Consider the following 27,500-nt stretch of genomic DNA (forward strand, 5'->3'; position numbering starts at 1 on the left):
GGTCCAGAAAGTGGCTGCTTATAACGGGACTTTTCCGGCGAATTTACAATGTTTCCGATATCCAATTTAACTAACCTTTAGGATGTTGAACCTCAACGTAGCTCACAGTTTCCACGTCAAAAACTCCAGCACTCTTCGCGACACAAATGTAATTCCCTGCATCCTCGTTTCTAATGTCTCTTATAACTAAAGCGCCATTAATCTGCTGGTGACTCCGTCCAACTGGCAGTTGTGCTCCTTGTCGTTTCCAGCTGATGACTGGCTGTGGATCACCAGTAGCGCTACAGTTCAATGTCAAAGTGTCACCAGGACCTGTAACAACTTTAGCAGGTGGCTTAATAGTGAAGCGAGGAAGGGAGACTACTACTAAAAGAGTTTTCTGTACAGCGCTTCCTAACAGGTTAGTAGCCGTGCAGAAATAATCAGCAGAATCAGCTTTGCGAACATCAAAAAGTTTCAAAACGCTGTTATTACTCTGCACCCTCACTTGAGGCAGCTGACCAAATGACTTGCTCCACAACACAACTGGTGAAGGATGACCAGTCACGTAACAAGTTGGAAGAGTGGCGTTGCTTCCTTCAATGACATGCAGTGGTCCCGGATGAAGTGAAACGAAAGGACGGACTGCAACAAAGTAGATACATTTCACGTATCAAATAAATCATGTACATGAAAAAGTCTCTTGAAAAAAAGGGTCATAAACATCAGACTTGGGAGAGCGGCAGCTTCATGATTTCCTTCATTTGTGAATATTACTGTTTCATGTCGTTTCAAGCACGGTGCTACTTATATTGATACAAAGCCAGTCGACACCATCGACTGATGAAGACCAGCTGGCTTGCGGTCGTAACGTTGCGATCGACGCCTGTGATAAACAATCGTGAGAAAAAACAATACATTTTCTTATGTTATTATCTCCCCCTTATTATCAGCATTTCAATCGCCTTAGCTGCTAAACAATTTCTGGTGAGGCTGAGATTTCAGTTGCTAAGGTTCCTTGAAGAATACAAAATGTTTCCAAACGCACAACAAAGCTGGAGGAGGCTCAATAAAGTCTAGTAGCTAGCAATTTCTAAACTAAATGTTAAACATAGATTCTAATAGTAATTCAGTGCGCTAGAAAAATTAACTATTTTCATTAGTAAATGGTTTAGAAAAGAGGCATGTTGTATTGTCAGTTGTTTACGCTCGGGTGCGATAGCTCATAATCGTCATCTGGTGAAGGTGACTGAAAACTGTACCGGCATCGAAGAGGTCATGGGTTCGAATAAAAACTCCCGCGAGCATTTGGCGATTCGCGTCCGTCAATCATGTGCTCCTTATATGGTGTTATAGGAATTTGCCCATTTATAAATAAACTAAAGTCAAAAGACTTACCATTAACTTCTAATTGAGCCACTGCCAAAGCTTTTCCCAGGATGTTTTCCGCTGAACATTGATAAACGCCAGAGTCATTTCCTTTTACATTCCGTAAACGCAATCTTCCTGCTGAAACCGCTGATTGACTTATTTCAGACTGACTGTTCAATTTACTCCACACTACAGCAGGCTCAGGATTACCACTGGCTGAACACTGAAACGAGGCTGAATCGCCTTCATTGACAGTCAACTTTGTAGGAGAAACAGCAACAGTAGGAGCTGAAATCGATTCACCCGGTTCTCCTTTAGCTCCCGACATGCCTGTGGATCCCTTGGATCCTTTATGTCCCACTTCTCCCTGAGGCCCCACAGGTCCCATGATGCCTTGCTTACCACTCTTCCCCGGCGATCCCATGATTCCTTGATCTCCTTTATTTCCGGATTTTCCTTTGTGTCCTCTTCGTCCCCGGGCTCCTTTCGGTCCCCGTGGTCCAGGTGGACCGGGAGGACCTGGGGGACCAGACGGGCACGTGGCACTCTTTGATTGACAGAGACGCTGTCTCAACTCGATTAAAAGTTTCACTTCTTTATTCATCGTGTCCACAGTGTTTTTCGATGTCGTAGTGTTTCTAATCACGTCGGCATTTCGCCTGTTTCTATCTGGCTTATAGAGCTGAAGTTCTAGAATGATATAAGGAAAGATAACAAGATGCAGTATTTTTAAGGATTGTTGTCATATGAGTCGCTATTTCACCAACTCTCATTGCCTATCTTAGCGTCACCCAAAGGTTCATTTCGCCTTAATCGCCTCTGTAATTCGGAGGAAAATCTTAAGTCACCCTTTGAGAAAATCTCAGCCTGCTCAAAATTTCGTAACACTAAAAATCTAATAGCTAGTTTCGTTTTCGGAGGCGCAAATATCTCGTTAAAAATGCGAAATAAGGTCAGCTTCCATTTTCGTAAAGCAAAAAACAGCTCGTTAATTCGGAAAGCTGAACATTCCCTTTCCTAAAACTTTCTGCAAGTTAAATTTTTAGATAAAGTATCCGTAAAAACCACAGTATTAGCTTACACAAATAGGAGTCCCGTGTTAAAACGGGACACAATTCAAAATATCTTGGAACCAAAGAATAGTTGTCATGTATTTTGCTTAAATCGGTAGTAGGGTGCGACCGACTACTGCGCAGCTCTCGTGCGGGAAAGGAAAAAGGGAGGAAAAGCTGCTAAAGATGAGAGCAGTTCTGTTGGTTTTCACTCTATCCTGATTCTCTTCCACTCATAAACTTTCTTTAACTCAGCATTCTGTCGTCTCTACGCTGGAGCGATTCTTCAGCATTTATAAGTTCAAGAGGTTAAAGTTTTTATTTTAGAAATTTAAAAATATATATATATCCTTCTAGCTTTTGGCAATTCAGAGTATTTTACAATGCAAAACATTCGGTAATTTCTCTTAATATTTTTCTCTTAAATCAACCGAGAGGCGCGAAGCGTCGAACTCATGGATACTCACGAGCGAAGCAAGCGAGCCTCGCGAGCGTCCAGACCTTTCGTTTGAAGACAACGCGCACTCATATGACAAATAAACGCAATAAATATGACTATTATCATTGGTTGTTTGATTCTTTTTTATTAATTAACGCTAGAGTAAAGCTTACTTTCGATAGGTTTTTACAGTTTTCGTAACAGCGCTATATTGAAGTATTTCGTATAAGGAACTTTTTATATTTCACCATGAAGAATAATTATTGTGCAGCGTTTGGCAATGTTGTGATTTTTTTTTGTCTTTGACTGATTCTAGAACTTGACCTCATCACCGTCTGTTTTCTTTGTCAGAGAAGACAGGAAGGACATCTACACGCAAACATTCCGTACATTACTTTGTTTAGGCCTGAACTTTAATTCGTCCTTCCATTTTCCTGGCGAGCAAGCCACTATTTGAAAATCACTATTTCTCAGTAAGCTTTCTCTTAATGGCAGTAACACCAGTCTTTGCGTAAGCAAGAAAGCTTAGTGCATTTACGTTAAGTGCTACACATTTTAACTGTTAAATATGATGGGCCCGTACAAATTCGTAAGGCCTGATAACGATTGCAAATAAAATCTCAAGACTGAGTCTTCATGCTGCTCGATCCTTTGATGGAAGATTGCTATAACGTACATTGAGGATGTTAATGAAATCCCCAAGGGTCATTATTTCAATGAGCACTTCTGTACTTTCCTATGGTGATGTTAATTTTGCTGGGTGGTGGTTCTGGCAGTTTAAGACTGTGGATAAAATTCTGAAGTTTAACTTTTCAAATATAAGCTTTAGATAATCATAAGCGGCAGAGGTGGAGCTTTACTGAAAAAAACTGCTATAAGGTACAGCAAGGACACAGTGTGAATATTCAAGTTAACAGTGACTGAGAATAGGCCCAGATCCCGTTGCACTGTTTACTTTGCTGTGCTAAACAGTTTTCGGGTTTGAATTTGTGGATTGAATCCAAAAGGAAAGCTTTTCAATAGCACTAAACCATGACGCTATTTCTTTTACAGTGATTCTCAGTACTGAGTACAAACTTACCAGGGACATTCCTTGTTGTCTTTGCGTGCTTTGGTTCGCTTGTCGGCGGCTTATTCTCTGCGACGGCCTTTTCAAGAGCATTTAATCTCTCCTTGTGTTCGTTCAACTCCAATTCTACTTTCAAAAATCCGGCGCAGTACAACACGATTGACAAAACAGTAATAACGGAAGCAAATGAAGGCGATCTCTGCTTTTGAGCTGTCATTTTGGACAATTTCAGCAATAAGCAGTTCTCGAGGCAAAGGTGTTTGTTGTCTCAAGGGCAAGGCAATTATCACGAGTATGGACAACTTGCCAAGTTTTCTGCTATTTTCATTACTTATCATGTCATAAAATGCTGGACAAAGTTCAAGCGTGTTTTGGCGCAGCTTTGATAAGTGTGGTTTTCACGTGTAATCTGTGGAGAAAGCCTATGAAGAGTCAATTCCTATTAATTTCAGCTGACCTTTGTCAGTAACAAATTTTGCATATTCAAGGACAGCAAAGCGTAACTTTAAGCTCTGATGCGAATGAAGGATTTTAGGAGGTGAAGTGTCCACATAATTCAACCAATTTAATGTTCAGTGTTCAACCTCCTCCTACATGTACCAATCCTTTTAAACTTTGCGTATTGCTGTCGTTGAACATCTTAATAATAATATAAATAATAATAATAATAATAATAATAATAATAATAATAAATGGAAACGTCATGTGAAACGTCATGTAAAGTTTTTTTTCGTTAATTTTCCTTTTGAAATAAAAAAAAGAAATGTGGGTCATTTTTATAACCACAAGTTATACTGTTGTTATCTTGGTAACCTTGTGTATGTCAAAAAAACGACCATCACTTTTTTCACCATTGTTTAGGCGTTTGTTTGCTACCATTATTTTTGTATCGCTTGATAAACAGTGGTGGTAATGTTTTGTCAAAGCTGGAAAGTTCTGGAAACTGTTGTCAACCCACCTTGAGTCGACAGCGCCGATCATCTATTATACCAGTTTAAACTCAAGGTGCACTTGTCGAAATTTTTTGATAATCTTTGTATGATAATTTGCCGTGCCGAAAACTGTGTTTTGCGAGTATGCTTTTTCAGCGGAAGATTAATTTGCTTTAATTTGGAAAGTTACATTTTAAATTTTACGAAACACACTGGACAGGTTTCACCAAGTATTGCCACCGATTGATAAAAATTGAAAGTTGAAATTTTATTTATCGGGCCAGTAGGTCAGTCTTCGCTTGTGGGCGGGGCTCGGAATTAGAGGACTCAAATTATCGTGTTTCTCTCAGCAGTAAATTTTTAATAAATTTTTAATAAATTTTAGTCTCCTTTTACAGAGATGCGATTGAATCACGCGCTACCTATACTCACACTGTCATTTGAAGAACACCAACAAAACGTAATAATTGTTGGAGGTTTAATGCACTAGTGGTCAATCCAACCCCCTTATGCTTTTGTCAAACAGTACATCTCTTTTTCTGTGTGATTACATTTCAAAACATCCTCTGAGACCCAGGGGTAGTTACTCGGGTAGATGGGATTTTCGTGGGCGAAAGTTTATCGTAAGAACGAGAAAAGCCCCCTGGGCAATTACTCTTATATTACCGAACCAGCTCTAGAAGAATTTTAATTCTCGATCCGCTTTTGATTCGGATCAGGCTTTCTTTGCTTAAGTTGCGTACATAACTGCGATGATCATTCACTAATTCAAAAACAGAACTATTCCCAAAAAACTCCCGAGTCCGACTTGAGTCAGTAACCTTATTTACAGGAGAAGATACCGTTCTTTTTTCTTCTCTTAACAATCACGAAAAAGATGCTGTTAAACTGAAAATTAAAATCAGAAGAAAACATGTTTCGAAACCAGGAAAACTCTAAGTACAAACAGTACAAAAACTAAATCATTAGTGTGCCATTCCACGGAACGTTTTCTTTACGAGCAATACCTGTGTTTCATGGCTTCTTATCAAAAGCAATGAAACACAGGTATTCCACAGAAAACGTCCAGTGGCAAAGTGGCCAAGTTGCCAGCGTGGTTGTCTCCCGTCTGGTACTGGGAGACGTGGGTTAGATTTCCGCTCGGGACAATTTGTTTTTGTATCCACTTGAGGTGTGTTAAAAGTCATGTTATACAGTGTTCCACTTCAAATGTTTCTTTCTTTCTTTCTTTCTTTCTTTCTTTCATTATCTTTTTTTCTTTCTTTCTTTCTTTATTTATTTATTTATCCGTTCACATTTTTCCCTATATAGCACAATCATGGATGATCAAAACTTGGTTCCGTAAGGAGTTGTTCTTTCTTAAATCTCTGCAATACAGGAACATTATCCGCTGTCTTCAATAGTCAGAAATATCTGACTGAGAATCGATGGTTAGGGTTGGATCTACTTTAGACTTTGATCTCCGTATTCAGTTTCTACGATATATATTTACGTTCTGAAAGCTTTGAGTAATACTCATGGTCAAGCAAGGTCCTTCAAAGGAGCGTTCAACACTTTTGCACTGAACGTTCACTGTTTTCCTGAAAATATATGTTGCAATGTACTATATGAGGCGAGTGTATCAGTATATTTTACGAGCTAATGATTAAAAACTTTTGATTTTGGTTTAGTCCAAACTAACGTAAGACATATTACCTATGCAATAATAATGGTGTTGGGGTGTACTCGTCAAAAATAATCAAAGATGGATTATCTAATTGATAATCTATTGATTACACTCATTTTTTTTATATAAGAACGTCTAATTTTGGGGCTAAGGCTGAACGTTCTATTTTTTATGGACAATTTGAGCCTGAAAAGTTCTTAAGATGTTCTTAGTTCTCTCTCATAGTATTTCAATAAGTACATGCGGACGTGACCAAGACACCTATTATTTGGGATAATTGGACAATATAGACTAAATTGTCAAACGGTTCTTATCAGAAAAAGAGTGTACTATGTCGTGTTCATACTCTATTGTTTTAACCTAATGACGAACATTTAATTCGCAACTTATATTCTTTTCAGAATGGTGGCCTCAGTTTCATTTCAGTGAATTTGAGTGAAAGATAATTTCGCCTGAAGTGATACCACGAGGCTCCTCGGTCATCATTCCTGTTCCCCACATATTTTCCGTTGAGATTGGAGTAGAAGCAATTGTTGTACCACCAAGCGCCAGAGTATCGCACAGCACAGTTTGTACTGCTCCACCTATCATTATCTCTGTCTTTTGTACTAAACGCCATGTTATTATGCTCACGTATGAGCGAATCTCCTGCTGTCCCTGAATATGAACTCACTTCAAGTCGATACTTCGCCTGCTCATCACCAATGCTCACCCTGCCATATTTGGCATACACTCTAACTCCGTTCCAGTCCTCCAGCTCCACTCGTAGAGAGCTGGGTCTAGAGGCCGTCAGCCTGTGAATCTTGTCATTTCCTAACCAGAACTCAGCCGTCGGCTGACCAAAGCCTGATTTGTAATCGTTCCAGCCCCGACAGAAGTCCACCGAGCCATCTTGTCTTCTTTGAAACACTGTCCATCCTCCACCATCAGTGCGCATGTCACAGTACACGGTGAAGGATCCTTTGCCGTCTGGGTTCACAGAGTACACTCCATTCTGTGTATGGCCTGATTTTAATAGATCAGAGCAATCTGATGAAACAAAATTTAGATGCTTGCGTAAATACCGATATTTAGTTTCTAAAGTATGGAACATTCGGAACTATTATCAAGCTTTGGATTTAATAACGTTAACGGATAACAATAGCCATTAAACTATTTCTGTGCAGCAGATGAATCTGGCCCAATTAACTTGACTGGGTCAAGTTTTCTTTGTAGTTTTATTTTTTCGGCATCAAAATAACAACAACAACAACAACAACAACAACAGTAAAATTGCCACGAATCACACCAAAAAGTTGCCAGTAGTGGGCAAATTGAAATTTAAGAAAGCAGTTTTGAACAAGGCACATATGTCCTAACACTCACTGACGTTTCCTTTTGAGTATTTTTTCGTCTGTTTGTTTCTGTGATATTTTTTATCCTTTTTAGGTTTGTTTTTGCTATTGTCGTGGTTATCGTTATCGTTATTGTTGTTGTTTCTCTTTTTCCCCAATTAAAAGCGTTGCTTCTGTTACATCAAAATTGCAAACTCGCTGTGACTCCTCACACCGAAAGCTGCAGGCATATTATCTTAGCGGCGGTTTTTGCAGCAAAGTTTGATTTCAAATCGCTTGTGCTCTTAATCATTGACGATCTTCGCTACGATTATACATCGATTTGTTTCCGAATGTGATAAGACATCTTGTGCTTAGGGGGGCTGGGCGAGGGGTTGTGATTTCGTACTTAAATTCATTGGTAACTTATGCAGGGGATTTAAAATCACCGTAAAAGTTTCTGTCAAGGTAGCAAAATCATCTGTGTAAAAAAACCTCTAATAAGTGGGCGTATTTTCTCTGAAAGTCACCCAATGTGATGCCTACTTTTTAACTCTCATGGTGAGATTCCAAAATCCCATATATATATGTATATCGAGACAGAGGAAAACCTTTATAGCATCGTTCGACAGAAATTTTTAGATATTCCCAAAGGAGAAACATCGGCGTAATATCCAGTCTAGTTGAGAATTGAGATAATATTTTCAAGGTGTTATCTTCAGTCAGTCTAAAGTCTTAGGAATTCTATTCCAGTCAACTTGCGCTCTCTACCCAAAACGTCTTTTAATAGAAAAATCCATGCACTCTTATTAGAATCACTAAACAATGAAGATGACTATCCCTCTTAAAAACGATTATTGTCAAAATAACTGCCAGTTTTTAGGAACCAAAATAACACTGGAATAAGCCACTGTTATCGTAAATCACCTATCTATTTTCCTATATTCTATTATGTTATTGTATTGTACGTATTGTATAAATTTCTTTTCCTATATTATATTGTTTTGCAATTTTCTTTTCCTTTTTCTGTTTTTGAAAGTCTTGGTGTATTTTGCTTTCACGGCCGACTCCACCAGCTTCGCTACCTTCGGGTGGGAACTGTACTGTAATTCAACTTCTTATTAGTATTATAATACATGCTTGATTGATTGATTGATTGATTGATTGATTGATTGATTGATTGACCGATTGATTGATTGATAATACATGATTGGTTGATTGACTGATTGATTGATTGATTGATTGATTGATTGATTGATTGATTGATTGATTGATTGATTGATTGACTGATTGATTGATTGATAATACGTGATTGGTTGATTGATTGATTGATTGATTGATTGATTGATTGATTGATTGATTGATTGATTGATTGATTGATTGATTGATTGATTGTAAAGTGCGACGCGTTTTAATGATAACGTCAAATTTATCATCACATTAAGAAAATTTATGCGTTACGTTCGGCACATGGAAGATACGGCAAATGAATCATATTAGCCCTAGTGTCATATTACGCTCCAAGCACTCGCGTACCTTGAGATTTTCCGTGCCTAATTCACATCCGCAAATATAATCTAGTTCAGGTTTTGCTTAAGTGGTCCATTTTTTTTTCAAACAATTACACAACTCAAATTCAGACAGCATAACTGCAATAATTCTTTTCAACTGAAATGGCATTTTCCTTCTCCGGCATTTGGCATTTCCTTTGGGCACGGGGTGGAAATATAGCCCTCCTTATTTTCTTCGCCGTTGCCGTGTGTAATAAGAAAAGATATTGGCCACGGATCATGATCAATTCTACATCTGAGCTTTACTATGTGATTGTCAACCACTAAACAGCCGTATGAAGCTGACAGGCGATTGAACAATACAAAACAGAATACAACAGTTTCGATTAAGGTTGTTCAAAAAAAACGTTCGGGACAATGCCTAGACCGTACAGCGAAGACTTGAGATGGCGGAAAATATGGATGCTGAACATTTTTTGAAATTTATTAGGTATTTCCCAGACTACCTTTCGGCATTGTCGCGTACCCTTTTACACTTTTTTTGGACAACCTTTATCGTAACAGCTGTATACGTATTTACAATTTTTAGGGCGGTGCCACCTTTGATACTATGCATATGTGGTGCATATTTTGGGAAGGCCGAGAAACTCTGACAATTTAAAAGTATTTTTGCGCGGCGGTGTATGCCTATGCCCGTAAATTAAAGAAGATCTTAGCAAGGGCTGTTGCAATCCGACAAGAAAATTGGCCGTAACCTCCCATTTTGTTCTAGAGATAATTAAGCTGCAATTTTGAAAACAAAATGCCAAATATAGAAATGTGTTTTAAATTATTGTTGCTTTTAATTTTTTCTTTCTTATTTTCTTTATGAACATCAATATCCCTTGCAGTAGTCTGCTATTCCCGCATAGTCATAGTGTGCAAAATAAAAATTCCTTTGTATTAGGAAGCACCGTCCTTACTCACCTTTTAAGGGCTTCTGAACCTCAACATCGCACCCAGTTTTTTTTTTTTTAAGGTGGATGTTATGGAGAGCACAAAATTACGGTTTTTGACAGGTGATTGAAAGCAGACGCTACAAAACACGATATATGTACCAACCTTTGCTGTTTTCATTATTAACAGTTTTCCTGGGCCTGGTTGTTCGAAAGCCGATTAACGCAAATTCCTGATTAAATATTAACCGAGGTTTTCTTCTCGCTTATTTTCAATGTTTTCAAGAGCTAACTGTAAACAAATGGTAAAGAAAAGTCTAAGTCAAAACTTAGGGATAAAAATCTTTTGAAAGAATCTTTATTGGTTAGGCATTAAACTTGAATTTAAGTTCATGTTAACCCAGGATTACCTTAACCAGGCTTTGAACAACTGGGCTTTGATGTCCAATTTTATACTTACCTCTATTTTGAACATCAACGTCGGTCACACTTTCCACGCCAAATACTCCAGCACTTTTCGCAACACAAATGTAAATCCCTGCATCTTCGTTTTTAGTGTCTCTTATAACTAAAGCGCCTTTAATCTGCTGGTGACTCCGTCCAACTGGCAGTTGTGCTCCTTGTCGTTTCCAGCTGATGACTGGCTGTGGATCACCAGTAGCGCTGCAGTTTAATGTCAACGAGCCACCAACAAATGCAACAACCTTAGCAGGTGGCTTAATAGTGAGGCGAGGAAGGGAGACTACTACTAAAAGAGTTTTCTGTACAGCACTTCCTAACAGGTTAGTCGCCGTGCAGAAGTAGCTGTCAGAATCAGCTTTACGGACGTCAAAAAGTTTCATAACGGTGTTATTGCTCTGCACCCTCGTCTGAGGCAGCTGACCAAAAGACTTGCTCCACGTCACAATTGGTGTAGGATGGCCAGTCACTTGGCAGGTTGGAAGAGTAGCGTTGTTTCCTTCGATGACGTACACAGGACCCGGATGAAGTGAAACAAAAGGATGGTCTGCAACAAAGTAAAGATATTTCCCTTGTCAAATAAATCGTATACGTGGAATGTTGGTAAAAGGATCAATGATGAATTGTACTTAGCGGCTATGGTCTAAGCTTTAAGGCAAATAGAAAATGTCTCATAAAAAGGGTTCATAACTATCAGGCTTGCGACAACAGCAGCTTCATGATTTGCTTCATATGTGAAAGTTATTTTCCCATGTTATGAAAGGATCGAAATGCGCCATTAAGCACGGTGCTACTTATATTGATACAAAGCCAGCCGACACCATCTACTGATGAAAACCAGCTGGCTTGCGGTCGTAACGTTCCGATCAACACCTGTGCCACACAATCGTAAAAAAACCGGCGATTCATTTTTTTGTGTTATTATCTCACCCTTCTTACCAGCATTTCAATCGCCTTAGCTCCTAAACAATTTCTGGTGAGGCTGACAGTTCAAATGCTAAGGTGCCTTAAATTTAAAAAAAAAATTACAAAATTATGTTTCCAAACGCGCAACGAAGCTGGACAAGGCTTAAATTAAGTCTATTAGCTAGCAATTTCTAAACGCAATGTTGAAAACAGAGCGCTGACATGTGATATACACATTAAAAAATTGTAATAGTAATTTAGTGCGCTAAGAAAATTAACTATTTCCATTTGTAAATGGTTTACAAAAGAGGCACGTTGTATGGCAAGTTGTTTACGTTTTAAGTTAGCTGATCGTCATCTGGTAAAAGTGATTGAAAACTGTCAGGCCAGGACCCTTTAGCAGTGAACGAATTTTTTTAAAGACTAAAATGAAATACGATTATTGGTAAGGCCAGCAATTTCCTTAGCGATAAGGAAATGAATTTCAGGTTAACACAGTTGTTTTGCCTAAGTGCGTTCTTCTGTTTTCTGGTCTCTATCTTTTGGTATTGACGTGCAGGTGGAAATTTGCTCATTTGTTAATTAACCAAAGTTAAAAGACTTACCATTAACTTCTAATTGAGCCACTACCAAAGCTTTTCCCAGGATGTTTGTCGCTGAACATTGATAAACGCCAGAGTCACTTCCTTTTACATTTCGTAAACGCAATCTTCCTGCTAAAACCGCTGACTGACTTATTTCAGACTGACTGTCCAATTTACTCCACACTACAGCAGGCTCAGGATTACCACTGGCTGAACACTGAAACGAGGCTGATCCGCCTTCGTTAACAGTCAACTTTGTAGGAGAAACAGCAACAGTAGGAGCTGAAATCGATTCTCCAGGTTCTCCCTTAGCTCCCAGCATACCTGCGGATCCCATATCTCCTTTAGGTCCCACTTTTCCCTGAGGCCCCACAGGTCCCATAATGCCTTGCTTACCACTCTTCCCCGGCGATCCCATGATACCTTGATCTCCTTTATTTCCGGATTTTCCTTTGTGCCCTCTTCGTCCCCGGGCTCCTTTCTGTCCCCGTGGTCCAGGTGGACCGGGAGGACCAGGGGGACCAGACGGGCACGTGGCACTTTTTGATTGACAGAGACGCTGTCTCAACTCGGATAAAAGTTTTACTTCTTTATTCATCGTGTCCACAGTGTTTTTCGATTTCGTAGTGTTTCTAATCACGTCGGCATTTCGCCTGTTTCTATCTGGCTTATAGAGCTGAAGTTCTAGAATGATATAAGGAAAGATAACAAGATGCAGTATTTTTAAGGATTGTTGTCATATGAGTCGCTTTTCCACCAACTCTCATTGCCTACCTTAAGGTCACCCAAAGGTTCATTTCGCCTTAATCGCCTCTGTAATTCGGAGAAAAATTAAGTCACCCTTTGAGAAAATCTCAGCCTGCTCAAAATTTTGTAACACTAAAAATCTAATAGCTAGTTTCGTTTTCGGAGGCGCAAATATCTCGTTAAAAATGCGAAATAAGGTCAACTTCCATTTTCGTAAAGCAAACAACAGCTTGTAATTTGGGAAACTGAACATTCCGTTTCCTAAAACTTTCTGCAAGTTAAATTTTTAGATAAAGTATCCGAAAAAAAAAAAACACCGTATTAGCTTACACAAATATGGGTCCTGGGTTAAAACGGGACACAATTCAAAATATCTAGGAACCAAAGAATAGTTGTCATGTATTTTGCTTAAATCGGTAGTAGGGTGTGACCGACTACTGCGCGGCTCTCGTGCGGTAAAGGAAAAAGGGGAGGAAATGCTGCTGAAGATGAGAGCAGTTCTGTTGGTTTTCACTCTATCCTGATTCCCTTCCACTCATAAACTTTCTTTAACCCTGTATTCTGTCGTCTCTAGGCAGGAGCGATTCCTCAGTATTTCAATGTATTAGTTCAGAGGTCAAAGTTTTCATGTTAGAAACTTAGAATAAAGATCTTTCTAGCTTTTGCCAGTTTAGAGTATTTTTACACTGCAAAACATTCGGTTTTTCTCAGGCTTAATATTTTTCTCTTAAATCAAACGAGAGGCTCGAAGTGTTGAACTCATGGATACTCACGAGCGAAGCAAGTGAGCCTCGCGAGCGTCCAAACCTTTCGTTTCAAGACAACGCGCATCAGCGTACGGGGCGGGGGGGCTGAGGGGGCTGCAGCCCCCCCTGTCGGAAAAAAAAATAGTATTACTCGGGCAAAACGGATGTACCGTTAGGGCAAAGACATAGTAAAAAATATTCTATTTTGTAATAACTTGATTTGGGTCGTGCTACAATCGTGGACAAAACGGTGAAGAAAACGTACCCTTCCAAGCGTTTTTACAAGTAAACAATCGAACGACAATATTTTTCCCGCCCCCCTCCTCACAACTCAATGTTGTTTGGTGGGTCACGAACAGTTTCCCGGCAATCAGCACTTCCCAAAGCAACATTGTATAGGGGGAGGGGGGGGGGGGGCGAGGGAGAAGTAACTTGTAGAAATTCGAGGGGAGGAATAGGAAATAATTGTTTTTGGTGGGCAGCGTTCAGATTTCTTAACCAGAATTGTCCACGATTGTAGAGCAAGTGCCGAGGATAATGGAAGGCGTGGTCACTTTATCAAAGGATCGCGATCTCAAGACCTACAACGAAAGTAATTCGCTTCTCCACTCAATTTGTGACTTTAAGTTTATGGCTTGATGGTTTTGAAGCTCATCTTATCCAACACTGATAATTTGAGTAGATATCTACAGGGAGAACAGATGGATGTCATCACTGCCAAGAAGACTGCTGATGCTGTCGTTAAGACACTGAGCAATTGTCGCAATGAAGAGAGCTTCACTCAGATGTGGTCACATGCTGACGTTATAGGGCAAAAAATCAGAATAGGAATCAAGAGTACGAAATTTGCCTTCAGAGATGCCAAGGTGCCACGAACCAGACCATCATGCCGACTTCAGGGCCTTACTGGTAAGACACCTGCTGCAGCAAACGACAGCTCACAACAGACGGCAAAAGACCACTTTCGTATTACCGGTTATTACACAAGTATTGACGAAGTCGTCACTGTAAACTTCAATCAAGGTTTGAGGGCAATGACCAGGAGGTTTTGTGCGCACTGGGTGAAATCGTATTCAGCCGTTCTCCAAGCATCAACAACATCCAAACTGTATCAAATTTCTATGGCGTGGATAGTGAAGTGCTATAAAGTGAGAAGTCAATCTTTGAAAACTACGACTGCGGGGACCCATGCCAGAGAAAAAACGCACCCGTGATGGTAAAGACCATGCATCAAAATGGTCTCCATGACATTTTACCTGTTCTATATAAAGTTGCCTCCATCCTGGCCACAATTCCTGCAACTTCGTGCTCTGCTAAAAGGTCTTTCAGCGCCCTTCGCCGCATCAAGACATTTTAATTTAAGATCCACAATGGGACAAGAAAGACCGACTTAGCAGTATCGCCGTTATTAACATTGAAAGAAAGTATGCAAACAAGACAATGCAGAATTACATACAAAGGATTATTGACATATTTGGGTCTCGAAGTAATCGTTCTTCATACTTCTTTTAGAGCTCATTCAAATGGGTACGTTTTATCTCTCGCTTCATGGTTTTGTATTTTAGAAATGTTGATCTCGATTTACCGAAAATAATTGCACTATTTTGAATGCCCGTGCTCTCACGGTATGGCGAAGAAAACTTGACGTCACGAAAGAATCATCTTGTGCATCTGTGACCAACAAGTTTCATTCGGGCAAATTATGTTCAGCCCCCTCAACAAAATTTTTCCCGTACGCCAATGACAACACGCACTCGTATGACAAAAAAAAACGCAATAAATATGACTATTCTCATTGGTAGATTGATTCTTTCTTATTAATTAACGCTATAGGAAAGCTTCTTCCGATAAGTTTTTACAGTTTTCGTAATAGCGCTAAATTGATGTATTTCGAATAAGGAACTTTTCATATTTCACCATGAAGAATAATTATTGTGCAGCTTTTGGCAATGTTCTGATTTTTTTTTTTTTTTTTTGAACTGATTCTAGAACTTAACTTCATCACCGTCTGTTTTCTTTGTCAGAGCAGACAGGAAGGACATCAACTCGCAAACATTCCGTACATTCCTTTGCTTAGGCCTTGACTTTATTTCGTCCTTTCCTTTTCCTGGCGAGCAAGCCACTATTTGAAAATCACTATTTCTCATTAAGCTTTCTCTTAATGGCAGTAACATCAGTCTTTGCGTAAGCAAGAAATCTTAGAACATTTACATTTAGCGCGACACATTTTAACTGTTGAATATGATGGACCCGTGCAAATTCGTAAGGCCTGATAACGATCGCAAATAATTATATACTGAGTCTTCTTTTCTACCCGATTTCGGACCGTAAATGTCAAAATCCATACCCGTTTTCAGACCAAAACAGCTCAAAAACCATACCCTTTGGGGCAGCACATACCTCTATACCTTATATAGGGTAGTACCCCCCCCCCCCCCCCCCCCTGGTCATGCAGTTCCTTTGATGGAAGATTGCTCTAACGCACGATGAATGAATGAAATGAAAGAAAGCTGGTGAGATGAGCACTTTTGTTCTTTCCTATGGTGATGTTAATTTTGCTGGGTGGTGGCTCTGGCAGTTTAAGACTGTGAATAAAATTCTCAAGTTTAACTATTCAAATACAAGCTTTAAATAATCATGAGTGGCAGAGGTAGAGCTTTACTGAATGTTTCAGTCCGCAAAAACTGCTATAAGGTACAGCAAGGACACAGTGGGAATATTCAAGTTAACGCTGACTGAGAATGTGCCCAGATCCCGTTGCACTGTTTACTGTGCTGTGATAAACAGTTTTCAGGTTTGAATTTGTGGATTGAATCCAAAAGGAAAGCTTTCAATAGCACTAAACCATGACGCTATTTCTTTTAATTTTACAGCGATTCTCAGTACTGAGTACAAACTTACCAGGAACATTTCTTGTTGTTTTCGCGTGCTTTGGTTCGCTTGTCGGCGGCTTATTCTCTACGACGGCGTTTTCAAGAGCATTTAATCTCTCCTTGTGTTCGTTCAACTCCAATTCTACTCTCAAAAATCCGGCGCAGTACAACACGATTGACAAAATAGAAATAAAAGTTGCAAATGAAGGCGATCTCTGCTTTTGAGCGGTCATTTTGGACAATTTCAGCAATACGCAGTTCTCGAGGCAAGGGTGTTTGTTGTCTGAAGGGCAAGGCAATTATCACGATTATAGACAACTTGCCAAGTTTTTATGCTACTTTCGAATTTAATTGCTTATCATGTCATAACGCTGGGCAAAGTTCAAGCGTGTTTTGGCACAGTTCTGATAAGTATGGTTTTCACGTGTAATCTGTGGAGAAGGCAGTGGGTGAGTGGGGTCAAATCCTATTAATTTCAGCAATAGGCCGACTATTGTTAGTAACAAATTTTGCATATTCAAGAACAGCAAAGTGTAACTTCAATTGGGACGGGGGAGCTTTGTTGTGGATTAAGGATTTTAGGAAATGAGGTGTTCACATAATTCAACCAATTCAGTGTTCAGTGTTCAACCTCCTCCTACATGAGCCAACGCTTCTAAACTTTGCAAAAAGCTGTCCCTGAACATCTTGATAATAGTTCCATGTTAAATAATAATAATAATAATAATAATAATAATAATAATAATAATAATAAGGGTAATTTTTATAACCACAAGTCATACTGTTGTTGTCTTAGTAACCTTATGTACGTCGAGACCACGACCATCACTTTTTTGCCAATGATTAGGCATTGTTTGTTTGATATCATTATTGTTGTATCACTTAATAAAGACTGGTGGTATTGATTCGCCAAAGTATAAGTGTTGGAAAGTTCTAGAAACTGTTGCCAGCCACCTTGAGTCGACAGCGTCGATCATCTATTATCCCAGAACTCAAAATGCACTCGTCAAAAATTTATTGAAAACAATCAGCAAGATTTCTGCACAGCCCCATCATAATTATGTATACATTTTGCCACTCAAACTCTATTTATGATCGTTGTTTTTGGAAGAGGGTTAGTATGAGAGTGGTGCATGTATAATTAATGTATTGGGCTATGCGGAAATCTTTCCATGAATCTCCTGAAATACAGCTATTTCAATTAACTTTGTCAAATCAAAGTATAAAGCTGTAAGACAAGACCTCAAGATTCTGTGGATTTTATGAATAAGTTCATCAAAATCAGCTATGCCTTGTCCGTCCAGTGAAGATATACGATGGTGAGCCATTTGGATGAAAGAAATGTTAGGATATCAAGTGGATGAGGAGGTAGCCTCTTTGAAGATGTCTATAAGCTTTAAGCTTTTATCCGACGACGTTAATTGAAATAGCTGTATACCAGGGTACCGTTTCTTGATAATCTTAGTATAATAACTTGCCATGCCGCAAACTGTTTTACGAAACACATTGGACAGATTGCACCAAAAATTGCCACCGATTGATAAGAATTGGAGCTGGAAAAATAGTTATCGGGCCAGTTGGTCAGTCTTCGCTTCGAAATTAGAAGATTTCGAATAGATAACTCAAACTGTCATGTTTCTGTCGGCATTTAATAAATTTTAGTCTCCTTTTACAGAAATGCGACCTATACTCACACTATCATTTGAAAAACACCAACAAAACGTAATAATTGTTACATTGTAATTATATCTAGATTACAATAAATTATTCATTACAAATATAAACAAAACATAAGGTGAGAAAAATATCACTTTTTTTCTGCGATTTTATTTATAACTAATGTTTACATTCTTTTCTTAGATAAATACGAAGGAATCCAAGACAGACATTTTCCCCCTCGCACTCATTTAATCCTTTCACTCTCAGGAGTGATCAATATGTAATTTCTCCTCTCATTATCAATACATTGTCAACCAGACAGGTGAGGAGAATAAAGAATATCATCAACTAGGTGACATTGTTTGACATCAGTAACACTAAATTCTCTGAACTAACTTTTAAAAGAAATGTATGGCTTTCAGTCAGGAGAATTAACATTCAGATCATGGGAGTGAAAGAGTTTGATAAGAGAGAGATTTTGGATCACGTTTACAACAAAAGGCAAACGAAAAGGTCAGAATTATTTTGCTCCATTCTCGTATATTCAATGTTTCTTTTGAGGAAACATAAATGCGAATATGACGTTTGCCGTTTACCGTGAACACGATCCTAAAGTCTTTCTAATATCTAATCTCGTCGCATCCAAGAGTGATACCGTTAGTCACGTACTGTGACGATAACTTTTCGTGTTTCAAAACATTTCAACAAAAACTGTCGATTAGTACTTTCCTTCGGAATGGGTCTGTGCTTCGGAACTCTTTCGTATGCTTCCGTCCAACTCTTTTGTATCTTCGGAACTCTTTCGTTTCCTTCGGAACTTTTTCGTATGCTTCGGAACTCTTTCGTTTACTTCGGAACTCTTTCGTATGCTTCGGTACTATTTCGTATGCTTCAGAACTCTTTCGTATACTGTGCAATGCTGTTCTTAGTTTCAAGTCTGCGGACAAAACCCTAAACTATGTTCATTCACATAAAAGCAATTGAGCTGTGGTGCTGTTAATTACGCGGTACAAGGTGGCAGTAACGTTCGAGTATGTGCGTAACATCTTACAGAAACAAAACTGAGATTTATTCGGTTGACAGGAAGAGAAGAAAACAAATACACCTTCTGTTTAGTTCAGTAAGCTAAGCAGTATTTAATAACACTGAGATTAATGGAAGTAAGTTACCACCAAGGATATTTTCGATTTATCTGCATTCAGTTTCTAGCCATGACACAATTTTAGCCAGGCCATTTCTCAAAGACGCACATGCCAGACAAAACACATCTCTTTCTTTAAATGTTCAGAAGAAATTAGCTGTTGATCAAAGTTAGAAACGCTGACCCAATGAAATATTCAACCTTTATTAGTATAATGCTGAAAAGACTGCGCCATGTTACCAAGCAACGTCTCTGGTATAAATCGTGGGCTCACCCAACAGCTGTACCATACGTCGTTGTATTCACTGCATTCTGCAGTTATTTCCAATGTCCTCCGCGTATTGATCAGAGATAAATTTTCTTAGATTTTCCACGTCCAGCCGGAGCTGCTCATGGTACACCGTTTATCTTGGATTGTATCGCATCAACGTGGTCTGAAGATTTGTTACTTTCATTTTCTTCTTCGTCTGTTGATGTAGCTGAAAAACAATCACAGGAAAAGTAAGAATATTTATCGACAACACAAGTTCTCTGATTTCACGAAGCCTCGCCTCATTTTATGAAAACCACTAGCTTTCCTTGTTTGTCACCGCCAGTATCTTGAATAAGCACACAACTGTAACGTGCGGCGGCTGTTACTAAGCTGTAGCCAGTTGCGCTGTAAAGAAACTCAAAACATATCTTTAATATCTAAAATACAAGTGAACTCACATCGGAGACCTAGCAGACCAGACATGTCAGGGTCTTTGCCTTCCTTTCTTTCTCGACAAACTTGAACCACTGCTTTGAGCTCAGACGTGCAGTCTGACAGCTGAAAGAAATGAGTTAGTTATGACTGGCAGAGTGTTTTCAGCCGAGTGTTGGAAGCAATTGAGTTTACTTTGGTTTACACGATACGACTAGTTTAAAAAAGCTTGCATGGTTTTCTCGGTCAATAAATAAGCACTAGACATTAGAGTTTGTAATTAATAATTTATTACTTGATTTCTCTCAAGCAAGACTGATATAATGAAGAACTTAGTCTGGGAATCATATTCTTACCTCTTTCCACAGTTTTCGCTGTACTTCCAATTTCTCTTTAGAGCTCAGCTTTTTAAGCTGTTGCATAGAAAACAAATACAGAATTATAAAAAAATAAGCATATCTCACACATTTAACAAACAGGGTAAGATCAGCGTCTGCTCGGAGTCATTTTCTACTACACTCTCTTTTTTATATTATTATTATTTTTTGTTTGTTTTAATAAGAACCTTTCACTTTATAAGAACATTGAGGCTGAGATTAACTAAAATTTAAGAACATACGAAGAAGAACACTACCCACTGAGAGTCAGTTAAGGACATTTATATAATATATTGACCAAATGTCTTGTACCCAGCACTAGAGTACATGTAAGTCACGCAACAGAGCATACCACAAGCAGCTAGACACCACACTTTGGCACAAATTGTTCTTTGATAGGTGTCTTGGTCACATCCGCATAGATTTATTGAAATCTATAACAGTTAGGTTAAAGGGGAAGTATCACGCAAATTTGCTGTCATTTCAAAACCCAAAATTGTTTGTCTCTCAGCAGAAACAAAGAAATAATTGTCAAGTTTGTTATAAATTATCACCCCAGTGCAATAAAACTGTCGATTGGTGCCTCTGGCCAGAGATAGTTTAGGGCGGTATGGATTGAAACTTGAAAAATGTTAGGCTAATGTTTTTCAAGTTCTTGCATTTTTGTTTCCAAAATGCGCTAGAACAGATCAAGAGTTGTTCCTTTCAAGAATTGAGTTGATTTCTTTCGTCTCGTCATTCTAGAATTATTTGGCAGCTGATTGAAGGTCTTATTTCATCATTTTTAGCAAAAGACGCCAAAAACCCCATGATACTTCCCCTTTAAGAACATCTTAAGAACTTAGACCTTCTTACATAAAAAAGTGTATCGGGAGACCTGGCTGTCACATTTCACATTGAACATTTAGTATTACGCCCATTTGCATCACTCCTGAAAGTGGTTTGTTATGCTTCAAATACTGTTCAACTACAACGAATAACGCGCGTTAACATCAAGGAAATACTATAGCGTCCACTCCGACCTGTATTCTTCCCCTTTCATTCTTGGAAGAACTCACCGACATTTATTAACGATAGAATGTTTGATATTTCTAGAGATTTTTTTTTTCTCAAATGGTACATTTGAGACAAAAAAACAGCAGTGAAATGCCGCAATATGGCATGAGCTTTCCGTAAAATGCCATTGTTTTGCCGTAAAGTAAGCACTAACGGGATGAGCCCTAACATAGACTTTTGCCAATAACACGCACAGTGAGTATCAGAAACAGTTTTCCATCCTGACAGTTGGATACCTGTCCATAGACAGAGAGATTTAAGTTCTCTTCCAGTAAATCTTGGTTGTGGGCAGCAATCTGAATTTTTCCAAAAATTAAGAATCTTTTCAGTTTAATAGGTTACTTAGCATGTGGTGTCCCGCAAATGATTTGTAGCAGTAAATCTACATTTACCTCTCTACGTGTCTCTACAATTACCAACTTCACAAAGAAGATCAGTTATGGGATAATCAAGGTAATGCGTTTGACGTCATTTTTGTTTTCTGAGTAAATGATTTCGTGGAAGGATTTAACTTTATCATCAGGCAGACGAACTTATAGTGCTGAGTGTCTTAAACAGCTACAGTCGAGCCTGTATTAACAGGTCTCCTTCGGGGAATAGCTAAGTGACCACTTAGTTACTAGTATACGCTACTTGGTTAACAAACTGTAGCGATTAAATGGTATGAAAAGAAGAACATGGTAAAGAAACGGATAACAAAACATTAACGCCGAGATCGTACAGTCAGTAATGCGGTTCATTAGAAATTCAATTGCCCGATACGCTTTTGATTACCTTATTTAAGTGGTTTCAAAGTGACCGTTTAAAACAGGTCAGAATGTGGAAACAGTTCGTTGAGACTTGGCAAAGGGCTACTGCGACCGCTTAATGGAGGTGATCGTTACGTAATAAGGGTCAAAATCACAGTAATTAAGGGAAGTAATATTCAGGTTTGTGACAATTGACCGCCGCTTAATTTAGGGTCTGCTGTAGATAAATTTCAGAATCTATCTCGTTTGCATTTTTTTTTTATCTGTCCGACTGTCGGTCTCATAGTGTCTGTCTATTGTTTGCTGCGCTTGAATGATTTTTTTGTCTGTTTTTTCATGTTTCTGTTTAGTATGTCTGTTTTGATGGCGGTGTCTATCCATCAATCAGACCATTAAAATCAAAAAACATTTCTTCATAAATATTTTTGAAGCATTACCTTTAGCAACAAGGAAACGTTTTCGAAAACTTTGAGGATAGAAAAAAATAAAATTCCCTGACTTTTCACTGACTTTGAGGTAGAATTTAGAATTTTCCTGACTTGATGCAAAATTCCTTGAGTTTCCCCTGGCCTTGAAAAAAGAATCCGTTTTTCCCTGACTTTTTCCTCACCGTGGCAACCCTGTTTAACAAACACATCAAAGTCGAGGTTTACCTTTTGAAATTGTTTTTGTATGCACGCTTGTTTGAGTCATACAATTTTTTTACAAAAAGAACCAAAGTCGATTCTTAACAAATTCCCCTGCTAGTCTTAGATTCGAGCAATAACTCAAATCCAAAACATAAAGAACTTGTGCTGGAAATCTTTCCTTTGCTCTTACACTTAAATTAGCTAGAGTATACGGAACGAAATCCTTCTGTCGGTAACAGGAGTATTAGTCTAAATTTAATAACCAGATGTAGCAGTTGAAAAAATTAATGACCTTTAAAGTGAGATCTCAAGACAACTCGGACTGCTCTTATTCCAGAGCGTACCGATTAACGTTAAAAGCCAGGGCACCTCTTCTTGCGCAAGCCTTTCCTCCAAACTGTTTTGTTCTTTCTGTGTTTGATAGTGAAGAGCTTTCATCTTTTTGTGCTTGTTCTTCAACACCTACGATAAAAAAAACCGACAGGATACTTTCAGCGACAGTTTAACCGTCCCAGAGACGCAAGCTTCAAATTCCACAAAGTTCCCAACGTGTAGCTTGCCTGGATTAGTAGACACAAATGATGGATCAGAGAATATCAACTCTGCAGTGTATGATTTCCCACTGAGCCTTAGCCCTAGTAAGAAAACGGCGGGAAATTGAACGAGGCGCGACAAAAAAAATCTCCGACCTCGGCGAGAATCGAACGCAAGACCTCCGTATTTGATCGTCCGTTGCTCTGCCGACTGAGCTACGAGGCCAGACGGGAGTCGTGGGTGATTATGGTGGTAAAATCGGCGATTTGACTGTGAAGGGTACATATGAATGTCGCACTGCTAGCACTAAAGACACAATTGATGGATCGGATAATTAATTCTACAGTGTATGTTAAAGTGCCAAAGTGAACCCTTGCATTTCCCACTAAGAGTTAGCCCCAGTAAGGAAATAGAATGAGTGTAAAATAACAACAACAAAACCAAGGGAAATGAAAAACACTCTGACCCTTACCCCCACTTCCCTCAAAGTATAAGAACATTTACCTTCTTCGTCCTGTCTAGTTCACCCTACAATCGCTCATTCTCCATCTTGAGGTCTTCAAACGAGCGATACCGGGCCCTCGTTACTGATTTTATCTGAAGTCTGTAATCAGAAAACTCTAATTGGCACTCACTGCGCTGGGAAGCATGTCATGGATATGTCTACCATATTAGACTACCAGCAGTCTCTCTCTCGCTATTTTGATATTCGAGGGGTGAGCTGTGAGTCGCGCGCTGTTCAAATTATGTGCAAAACGTGTACAAATATGCCATGTGCAATATTCGTACAGCTGGCTGTTCGTACTGTAAAAATCCCACTTGGTGGGCATTTGTACAGTAGAAAAACAGTTTTTTGAAATGGGCACATGTTCTGATCTTGTTCCAGTTTTTCTTTATTGTTTTCTTTGCTACTTATCAGTAATGAGCACAAACTTACCAGGGAAACTTTGGCCTGTTTGACTCGCTTGTTGGCGGCTTATTCCCTGCGACGGCGTTTTCAAGAACATTTTATCTCTTTGTGTTTGTTCAACTTTAATTCAACTCTCAAAAACAGAAACAAAAGTTGCAAAGGAAGGCAAACTATTCTTCTGAGAGGTCACTTTGGACGATTTTAGCAATCCTCGACTCTCAGGGAAAAGTTTGTTGAATATTACTTCAGCTCGTTATGTAATAGTATGATCACGAGTGACGATAACCTGCCAAGTGTTCAGCTATTTATGTTACTCATCTTGTTGTGATAGGAGGCAAAGTTAAAACATATTTTAGCACAGTTTTGAATGATATCGTGCATGTGTTTATTTACCTCTGATTATAACAAGGTGCCTGCTACACTGGCATTACGCGTGATGCTGGGGCTGATTCATTTATTCCAACTGTATGCTTCGCCGATTGATAAATCTATCCTTGCTAATGGAATAGTTTGAGTCAAGACGATCGCGTTACGTTGTTTCCCTTGCGTTACGCGACTCAGACTTTTACCGGAAATTTTTGGAATTCCATTACGATAACATAAGCTTCTCATTGACCTCTTTTCAGTCTCGCGTCGTGGTCTAAGACTGTCAAACAAAGCACGATTCCTTCGCCATGAACTAACCAATTTCCACCGTTTTACATGTCGAGTGCTTCTTAGAAGTTATTCTTTCGATTTGCTTCTTCAAAATGGTGAAATTTCCGTTTGAAAACGGCACACTTGAGTCCAGAACATGTTATAAATAAATAGATCAAATGATGCGTTGACGTCACACAGGTAGGGGTGAGTGAGTCCCCTCCCTCGCGATGTAAGCGACAAGAATGGATTTTGATTGGCCTGCTTCTGTTGAAGACAATCAGAACAATACACCCCGAGTAGGAGAGGGGTGAGTTTAATGAATAAATTAATGTACCGATATGTGGCTACGATTCCCTTGTGTTACGCTACTCAGGGTTTCAAGGGAAATTGCGGGAATTCCATTGCGATAACGTAAGCTTCTCAATGACCTCTTTTCAGTCTCGCGTCGTGGTCTAAGACTGTCAAACAAAGCACGATTCCTTCGCCAGGAATTTACCAATTTCCACCGTTTTAAATGTCGAATGCTTCTTAGAAGTTATTCTTTCGATTTGCCGCTTCAAAATGGTGAAATTTCCGTTTGAAAACGGCACACTTGAGCCCAGAACATGTTAACAATATGGCGCCAAATTTAATCTGTTCTTTATAAATAGATCAAATGATGCGTTGACGTCACACAGGTAGGGGTGAGTGGGTCCCCTCCCTCGCGATGTAAGCGACAAGAATGGATTTTGATTGGCCTGCTTCTGTTGAAGACAATCAGAACAATACACCCCGAGTAGGAGAGGGGTGAGTTTAATGAATAAACAAGATGCCTGCTACACTGGCATTACGCGTGATGCTGGGGCTGATTCATTTATTCCAACTGTATGTTTCACAGATTTATAAAACAATCTTTGCTAATGGAATAGTTTGAGTCACGAAGATCGCGTTACGTTGCCCTTGTGTTACGCTACTCAGGGTTTCAAGGGAAATTGCGGGAATTCCATTGCGATAACGTAAGGTTCTCAATGACCTCTTTTCTGTCTGCAATCGTGGTTTAAGACTGTCAAAGAAAGCACGATTCCTTCGCCAGGAACTCTCCAATTTCCACCATTCTAGATGTCGAGTGCTTCTTAGAAGTTATTCTTTCGATTTACCTTTTCAAAATGGTGAAATTTCCGTTTGAAAACGGCACAATTGAGTCCAGAACATGTTAACAATATGGCGACACAAGTTTAATCCAGTGTTAATTAAGTGATGCTTTGACGTCACACAGGTAGGGGTGAGTGGGTCTCCTCCCTCGCAATATGAGCGACAAGAATGGATTTTGATTGGCCTGCTTTTGTTGAAGACAATCAGGACAATACATCCCGAGTAGGAGAGGGGAGAGTTTAATGAATAAACAAGATGCCTGCTATACTGGCATTACGCGTGATGCTGGGGCTGATTCATTTATTCCAACTGTATGCTTCGCCGATTGATAAAACTATCCTTGCTAATGGAATAGTTTGAGTCACGACGATCGCGTTACGTTGTTTTCCGTGTGTTACGCGACTCAGACTATCAGCGGAAATTTGTCAAATTCCATTACGATAACGTAAGCTTCTCAATGACCTCTTTTCTGTCTCGCGTCGTGGCCTAAGACTGTCAAACAAAGCACGATTCCTTCACTAAGAACTCACCAATTTCCATCGTTTTACGTGTCGGGTGCTTCTTAGAAGTTATTCTTTCGATTTACCGCTTCAAACTGGTGAAATTTCCCTTTGAAAACGGCACACTTGAGTCCAGAACATGTTAAAACAATATGGCGCGACTTAATCCGTCTTTAATAAATATATCAAATGATGCATTGACGTCACACAGGTAGGGGTGAGTGGGTCCCCTCCCTCGCGATATAAGCGACAAGAATGGATTTTGATTGGCCTGCTGTTGTTGAAGACAATCAGAACAATACATCCCGAGTAGGAGAGGGGAGAGTTTAATGAATAAACAAGATGCCTGCTATACTGGCATTACGCGTGATGCTGGGGCTGATTCATTTATTCCAACTGTATGCTTCGCCGATTGATAAAACTATCCTTGCTAATGGAATAGTTTGAGTCACGACGATCGCGTTACGTTGTTTTCCGTGTGTTACGCGACTCAGACTATCAGCGGAAATTTGTCAAATTCCATTACGATAACGTAAGCTTCTCAATGACCTCTTTTCTGTCTCGCGTCGTGGCCTAAGACTGTCAAACAAAGCACGATTCCTTCACTAAGAACTCACCAATTTCCATCGTTTTACGTGTCGGGTGCTTCTTAGAAGTTATTCTTTCGATTTACCGCTTCAAACTGGTGAAATTTCCCTTTGAAAACGGCACACTTGAGTCCAGAACATGTTAAAACAATATGGCGCGACTTAATCCGTCTTTAATAAATATATCAAATGATGCATTGACGTCACACAGGTAGGGGTGAGTGGGTCCCCTCCCTCGCGATATAAGCGACAAGAATGGATTTTGATTGGCCTGCTGTTGTTGAAGACAATCAGAACAATACATCCCGAGTAGGAGAGGGG

The 27,500-nt window shown here is 39.3% G+C and overlaps 3 protein-coding genes across 4 annotated transcripts in view; all 3 read right to left on the minus strand.

The window, feature by feature from the left end:
* The window catches only part of LOC146453792 (uncharacterized), a 10,883-nt gene extending 6,624 nt beyond the window's left edge, over window positions 1-4,259 (minus strand). The window contains exons 1-3 of the mRNA XM_085096191.1: window positions 3,923-4,259; window positions 1,378-2,040; window positions 76-624 (exon numbers count right to left, since the gene is read on the minus strand). Of these exons, the coding sequence (XP_084952317.1) occupies window positions 76-624; window positions 1,378-2,040; window positions 3,923-4,127 (1,417 nt within the window). The 5' untranslated portion in view covers window positions 4,128-4,259. The remainder of the gene's footprint in view (window positions 1-75; window positions 625-1,377; window positions 2,041-3,922) is intronic.
* LOC146453789 (centrosomal protein of 85 kDa-like) overlaps window positions 1-20,696 on the minus strand; it is a 75,405-nt gene extending 54,709 nt beyond the window's left edge. Inside the window, exons 1-3 of one of the 2 annotated variants that reach the window (XR_014859418.1) lie at window positions 20,424-20,696; window positions 20,094-20,193; window positions 19,347-19,861 (exon numbers count right to left, since the gene is read on the minus strand). Coding sequence is in view for 1 of the 2 variants with exons in the window: in XM_085096225.1 (XP_084952351.1) it covers window positions 19,773-19,861; window positions 20,094-20,193; window positions 20,424-20,489 (255 nt within the window). In the remaining variant the exon portion in view is untranslated. Of the gene's footprint in view, window positions 1-19,091; window positions 19,862-20,093; window positions 20,194-20,423 lie in introns of those variants that run through there. The other variant, XM_085096225.1, reaches the window with a different exon arrangement.
* LOC146453793 (uncharacterized) lies at window positions 5,655-16,881 on the minus strand. Its single transcript, XM_085096178.1, has 4 exons — window positions 16,611-16,881; window positions 12,238-12,900; window positions 10,728-11,273; window positions 5,655-7,537 (listed from the first exon to the last, which is right to left on the minus strand). The coding sequence occupies exons 1-4, from the start codon at window positions 16,813-16,815 to the stop codon at window positions 6,906-6,908; spliced, it is 2,046 nt and encodes a 681-aa protein (XP_084952304.1). The 5' UTR covers window positions 16,816-16,881; the 3' UTR covers window positions 5,655-6,905.
* Window positions 20,697-27,500: the final 6,804 nt, after the last annotated feature.

This window comes from Pavona decussata, unplaced genomic scaffold, assembly GCF_977016875.1.
Source record: "Pavona decussata unplaced genomic scaffold, jaPavDecu1.1 SCAFFOLD_322, whole genome shotgun sequence".
NCBI lineage: Eukaryota > Metazoa > Cnidaria > Anthozoa > Scleractinia > Agariciidae > Pavona > Pavona decussata.